Source organism: Penaeus chinensis, chromosome 40 (assembly GCF_019202785.1).
Source record: "Penaeus chinensis breed Huanghai No. 1 chromosome 40, ASM1920278v2, whole genome shotgun sequence".
NCBI classification, from domain to species: domain Eukaryota; kingdom Metazoa; phylum Arthropoda; class Malacostraca; order Decapoda; family Penaeidae; genus Penaeus; species Penaeus chinensis.
Window position 1 is genome coordinate 22657339 of NC_061858.1, and position 7500 is coordinate 22664838.

The 7500-nt window shown below is 41.4% G+C and overlaps 1 protein-coding gene across 2 annotated transcripts in view; it reads right to left on the bottom strand.

The window, feature by feature from the left end:
- The window catches only part of LOC125047045 (dual specificity mitogen-activated protein kinase kinase 6-like), a 27276-nt gene that overhangs the window by 8233 nt on the left and 11543 nt on the right, over positions 1 to 7500 (bottom strand). For both annotated transcript variants that reach the window (XM_047645088.1, XM_047645087.1), the window contains exon 7: positions 3278 to 3495. In XM_047645088.1, the coding sequence (XP_047501044.1) occupies positions 3278 to 3495 (218 nt within the window). The remainder of the gene's footprint in view (positions 1 to 3277; positions 3496 to 7500) is intronic.

Here is a 7500-nt window from a genome sequence, read left to right on the forward strand (position 1 = left end):
ATAAGGGTCACAAGTTCTATTAATTGACTCCTTTGTGGCGAAGCACTAGCAGAGTCATCTATGTGTAGAGACATTTTGCAAAAATATAAAAAATGAGCACAGCATTTTCCCCATTTTTTATTCATTTTCCCCGGCAGCATTGGGTTAATATGAATATATAACAATCCTCCCTGACCTGGGAGCTAGCTATGGAGCTAGTTATATCCTAGTTTCACACTCTATTTAGTGAGTCGCATGCCATGGTTGGTTTAGTGCTGGCCCTCGGGTCCCATAACATCAATGTGGTATTGCATTATTCCATCTTTCATATATATATATATATATATACACACCTCAGTATATCTGACTTCAGTTTTGAATTTCTTAATCAATTTCTGCCAAGTGTCCATGGGGAGTGTGAGTAAAACCTCGCTATCATTACTCATGAGTGAGTAGATATGTAATGTCTATGGAGCTAGTTAGATGCTAGTTGCACACTCCTTCCTTTTAGCAGGTTGCGTGTCATATATATATATATATATATATATATATATATATATATATATATATATATATATATATATATATATATATATAAATATATATATATTTGTATAAACATATATCTATGTGTATGTGTATGTATATGTGTATGTAGGTATGTATTTCTATATATCTATCTATATACATAGAAACATACATATATGTAAATTTGTTATTATATATATATATATATATATATATATATATATATTTATATGTATATATATATATGTATATATATATTTATATATATATGTATATAAGTATATATATATGTATATATGTATATATGTATATATGTATATATGTATATATGTGTGTATATATATATATATATATATATATATATATATATATATGTATGTATATATATATATGTAAGTATATAGACATACATATATATATATATATATATATATATATATATATATATATATATATATATGTGTATATGTATATATATATATATATATATATATATATATATATATATATATGTATATATGTGTATATATATGTATGTATATGTATATATACATATATATACATATATACACATATATGTGTATATGTATATATATATATATATATATATATATATATACATATATATATGTATATATATATGTATATATACACATATATACACACATGTATGTATATATACATATATACACTTATGTGTGTGTGTGTGTGTATATGTGTGTATATGTGTATATGTGTATATATATATATATATATATATGTATATATGTATTTTTCTTGTTTTTAACCCCTTCCCGACGGGTCACGCCTATAAGTGCTCGAAATGTTGCATCCTCCGAGGCAGTGATTTGGCTTGATGTACCGAACTCACGTGCTCAAAGTCGGCGCGTTGCCGTGGTTCGCCAGACCGTAGAGTTTTTTTTTTAGTTTTCTCCACACATCACCAATGGGTTAAGAAGCAGTACCCAAACATCACAAACAGATATTCCAGTCACGATGATTGGCAACAAGCCAGTATCACCCCATCTGGCAACAGGACAACACTGTACACAAACACTCTCACAGAAGGTAAGACTGTACCATTGTAAATGCCACATAAAGCCACACCTTACCTTCTACATCTTATCAGGTACACTGATAGCACTCTCCATACACAAATACTTCTCGCTCAAACAAAGACAATTACATCTCAATACAAATCCAAGGAACGTACACACATGGACATAACATTTACTCTTGCTGCCACATGATGCTCCAAAACAAACTACAACAATACAAATCCTCATACTAGACATACCATCCTTCTTCTGCTTCTCCTCTGTGGAGTCCTCCCTCTCTCCCGTCCCCCAAACCATGACCCAGCACAACCCAGCAAACACCTCAAACCTACTACTTCTTAAAATAAACTTTTGCAGCCTTATATCCAAAATGACCCAACTCCTCCATACTATTTACACTTACAACCCAGACATCATAACAGGTACTGAGACCTGGTTGACATCAGATATAGACTATGCGGAAATCTTCCCTCCCTTTTATAGTATGAGAGGATATGCAGAGACAGACTAAATGACATAGGGAGAGGTGGTATTGTCCTCATCGCCACTAAACCTGATTTAATTAAACATAGGCCAGACCTTGACACAGACTGTAAGATCAATTAGATTCAACTACATATTTCTTATTGGAAATCACTCTTGCTTGCCCCCTTCAACAGACCTCCTCCTTCCAACACAGAATACTTACAGAAAATTCACACATCTGCCACTCACATCACTCCAGACAAACAGGTGATTTGCAGGTGATTTGCAGGTGATTTCAACCTCCCTGACATCAACTGGACCTCTACATCCCCTTTTGACCCCATTAATGCAGACGCCCCACACGAACAGGTGCCAGTTACACGATACCTTCACTGACATAATAAATACATTCGCACTCTCACAACAGTATTCAAACTAACATGAACCAAGTCACCACACGCCCCACTGGCAACAGAGGCCCTTCAACCACTGCCCTCATGCTAGATCTCTTCCTCAAAAACAACACTCCACATAACAAACACCAAGGTTGTTCCAGAGCTAAGTGGTGAACGACTTTACTCTGGTTGACGTAAACCTCCAACCGACCAGACAAACGTAGACATGGACCTATTTTGCTTCACTCTAGAGCCGACACAGACTTAATCATAAGGGATATGATGACTTACAGAGACAACTTCCTATCTTCTGACCCCTACTTTCAACCCCTTGATGAAACTGGAAAAGCCTGAATCACTTCATACATACTGCCATTAATCCCTCAGTGACAGTATTAGAAATCTCTTGGCGTCATAGACTCTCGTGATTTCTGGCAACCATCCAGCCGCTGGGAGCAGCTGGATGGTTGTTATAACGGCTATACACGTGACCCAGCAGTAACAGGTTAAAATTCACACCCCACAAAAAACACCTTCAAGTAGGTACACACTCCTCTGGTTCTCCAGAGGTCTATGCAGATAACATCAAAGAAAACAGACTCTAGAGACGTGTGCAATCATGCAAGACACCAGAAAATTGGGCTAATTTCAAATCTTTCCAAAAAAACATTTGACAAAAACATAAAGAAGGCTGAATGTGAACACATCAGTAAATAACTTGCAAACAATGTAAGAAACAACCCTAGACACATTTTTAAGACTATGAGCCATAGTTATGGATACTTTTTCAAAGGACAAACAAATAAACTACTTAGGAACCAAACCTGAAAATAATCCTTGCTTACAACTTACACTTGTTCTATGAAATTATCAAAGTCTGGAGAGAAGGTTCCAGCTGGCAGCCGTGGAGGAGCATCCATCACAACTTGCTTCAGCTGGTCAAATGGAGTTCCCCAGGACTTGTAGGGAAATTTACCCGTAGCTATCTCCACCATCGATATGCCAAGTGACCACACATCAGATCGGATGTCATACCCCGAGGGAACTCCTTGTGGATCTATTCGCTCTGGCTGCAAGATTAAGATTACCTTTACTTTCTTCATAGTGCATGAGAACTTGTGATTTGTCTTACAAAAAAAATCACAGTGTTCTCAGGCTAAATAACAATAAAATAACAAATTTATGTTGTTATAAAACTGCAGAATTTCATAGTGGTGATTATTTAACTGTCAGAAAAGGTGTACCTTCTTATCTAAATCAACATCATAGGAACACAACATTTTCAAGTCAGTTCTAGACTACAGTGATGGAGTTGATTTAATCTGATTTGATTTCAAACTAGTACAAAAGTGAAAGAGAATGACATTCTCAATCTTTCTAAAGACTGACATACCTAAAATTCCTATTTCAGACAATATAATTAGAAATAAAATGATAATACAAATAAAGACAATTAAAATAACCATCATCATCATTCATCATTTTGGGGCTAACGCCGGCAGGGGCGCATAGCCGCATCCACCCTTTGTTTCCACTTACGAGGGTCCCTCATGGCGAGCCGCCAGGCAGGGGTCCGGCCCATCTCTAGTTCCTCACGACAGGTTTGATCAATCTGCCCAAGCCACGACCTTCTCGGTCGTCCCACAGGCCTCCTCCACCCAGGGTTGTCTCGGACAGACAACCTGATGGGCAGGATCATCCTGCGGGAGTCGAGCCAAGTGGCCATATAGCCTGAGTTGGCGAGCACGGATTGTGCAAGTAACAGGTCCTGTACCAGTCTCACGGTGCAGCCGTTGGTTCGACACATGGTCCTGCCAACTGTACCCCATGATCCGGCGCAAGGATCTGTTACAAAAGGCATCAAAGACGAGATTCCAGAGCACAAGATAGTGTCCAAGTTTCACTACCATAGAGTAAACCTGGCAGTATCAGGGCCTTGAAAACACATAACTTGGTCCTTCTGCACAGGTACCGACATCTCCAAATACTCTTGTCGAGAGATTTCATGACCCCTGCTACCAGGCCAATCCGTCTACTGACTTCTTGGTCTGACAGCCCAGAGTTGTGAACTGCACTACCGAGGTATATAAAGCTCTCTGTGACTTCGATGTTTTCACGGCAAGCATGTACCGATTGCACAGGGTCTCCTAGTAGGCCCTCAAAATCCTGGATCTTGGTCTTCGTCCAGGAGAACTCTAGCCCCAGGGGCTTTGCTTCATTGCTAAATGCATCAAGAGCCGCCACTAGGGTTTCCAGAGATTCAGAGAGAACGGCAACATCATCAGCAAAGTCAAAGTCTGTAACCCTGATATTGCCCAGAGTTGGTCCACAGTGACTTTGGACAGTGGCTCAACTCAGTATCCAATCCATGCAAGTGTTGAAAAGTGTTGGTGCAAGCCTCACACCTGAACTAACAGGGAAGAAGCTCGACAGGCCCCCACCAAACTTTACAGCACTTTCAGTGCCTGTATACAGGTTTGCTATTAGTCCAATAATCCTTGTTGGAATTCCTCTTAGTCTCAGAATCTCCCAGAGTGATTCGCGATGTACCGTGTCAAACGCCTTCTTGAGATCGATGTAGGCTGCGAGCAGCCCACGTCCGAACTCACAACGGCGCTCTACAATGATTCAAAGCGCCAGGATGCGGTCTATTGTGGACTTACCAGGAGTGAATCCAGATTGCTCCTGCCTTTGGTGCCTCAACAGGTGATGTCTGATATGTCTCAGTAAGATGTGCGCGAGTACCTTGCCTGGTACACTGAGTAGTGTAATGCCTCGGTGATTGCTGCAGTCCCACCGAACCCCTTTCCCCTTCCAGAGGGGGATGACCACACCCCTCAGCAGGTCAGGGGGAAAGGTACCAGTCTGCCAGATGGCAGACAGGACTGCATGCAAGCCCCTTGCCATAGGTTCTACACCAGCCTTTAACAATTCAGCTGGGATGCCACAAACACCTGCTGCTTTACCACTCTTCAGCTTGGAGATCGCCCCCCTGACTTCAGTCAGGGAGGGTGGATCCTCGCTGATGGGTGGGTCTGGTAGAGGAGTCTCAACATTACCCGCATCCATGTTAACTGTTGGTGAATCAACCTTATACAACTGCTCAAAATACTCAGCCCAACGCACACACACCCCATCAGGATCTGAGATTATCTGGCCACTTGCTGAGCGGACTGCAGTCGTCTGTGAGGAGGGCTTGGAGTTCAGCTTTCACAGGGCTTGGTAGGCAGGATGAAGGTCATTTACTAGGAAATGGCTTTCGACCTCCTCTGCAAGATTGCTGATAAACTGTTCCTTATCCCTTCTCAACAGTGACCTAGTCCTGCACACCAGAGAACGGTGCAAGTTGCAATCCCCTGACAATCGAGCTGCACAACAAGCATCAGTGGCTTCCAGTGTCTCCTGCGAGATGAAATTTTGTCTTGTTCTTGGGCGTTCACCAATGGATTCCTGAGCTGCATCTAGTGTTTCACGCTTGAAGGTACCCCACATAAGAACAGGGTATGTCAGGCCCTTGAGTGCTGTGAGACCACCAGAGATAGCCTCGGCAAACCCCCGGGTACACTCGTCCTGCCTCAATCTGTCCAAATGAAACACCCTAGGGTGTTTCATTCTAAAGTGGACCAAGAGAGTAGCCACAACTAATGTATGATCAGTTCCACAGAACTCGGCGCTTCGATACACCCTGCAGTTCTGGAGGATTCTCCACCGAGTGCTAACGAGGATGTGGTCTATCTCCTTGGCCACACTAACTGGACCGCTGTACCAAGTCCAACGATGCGGGTCAGAACACTGATACCAGGAGCCAGAAATCCTTAATTTCTGGGACCTAGCAGTCATGGAAAAGGAGGCTATTCTCGCTGCCAGCATCAGCTCCTGAGCCATGAGGACAGACAGACATCTCGTAGCCAGCTTGATCACAGCCGGATACTGCACTGAAGTCACCCAGAACAATACGAATATCTCACAGAGGACATCTGTCTGCCACAGATGCAAGTTTGGCGTAAAACATCTCTTTCACCTCAAGTTTATATACATCCGTAGGAGCGTATACAGCAATAAGAGACATGAAGCCAAATGAAAGCTTCAGTCTCAATACCATAATACGCTCATCGACTGGAGTGACCTCAACTACTGAGGGTTGAAGTCTGCTTGAGATGGCTATGGCTACTCCCTGGAGATGGTGGCCATCGCTGCGGCCCGACCAGTAGTAAGTGTAGCCACCCACACTAATCGTGGCGCTGCCAGGTCTTCTCACCTCCGAGAGAGCAGCCACCTCAACTCTCAGCTGATTCAATTCCCTCGATAGAAGTGGTAACCGATCGTCCTGTCGCAGGGAACGGACGTTCCAAGCCCCCACCCTGACAGTCCGCCTGAGGTCTAACCTCGGGCAGTCACTCCGGGTGGGCGCCACCTCTGCTACCCCTACTGACAATCAAGCTTTATCTTAGCAACCAAAAAAATATCCATTGTTTTGAGTAATAGGCTTCTTTACAACAGACTCAAAATATCATCCACTTTGGATAAAAGAGGTACATAATACTGCATCCATCTTGTACTGAAATATGTAATTGCAACTTTTCCTTGAAAAAATTTCTATTTTAATCAGGCACATTACAGAGTTCCAGGATATAATTATTACCCTTGAGATAAGTTTGAAATATATCTAAAGCATTTAGCAGTGAAAATAGACAGACATATATGTGGCTCCTGAGGAAGAATGAATTTTGAGTTTCATGTGCAGGAATCAAACTTTGACTGTGGTAAGGATGGAAGGTGGAGAGTGGAACAGACCAAAGAGCCAAGCAGGAATACCATAAAGAAATAACAAATTCAAGTTCTCTTTTTTGTATATTTTTGAACTTGTCTCATTAGATAAACCACAACATTTACAATTACAGTCAAAACAAGAAAGGTGAGAGAAACCACAATCTCCATTCTTCCCCTTCCGCCACATTGATGTGCCTGAATATTTTCTATTTCACAGCTAGATGTTCTAGCAAAACAAAAAGATTCTGAAATTTATTTTTTGCTTGTTTTTGTGAACTGGAGGGCTCATTAAACTTTCCATTGCC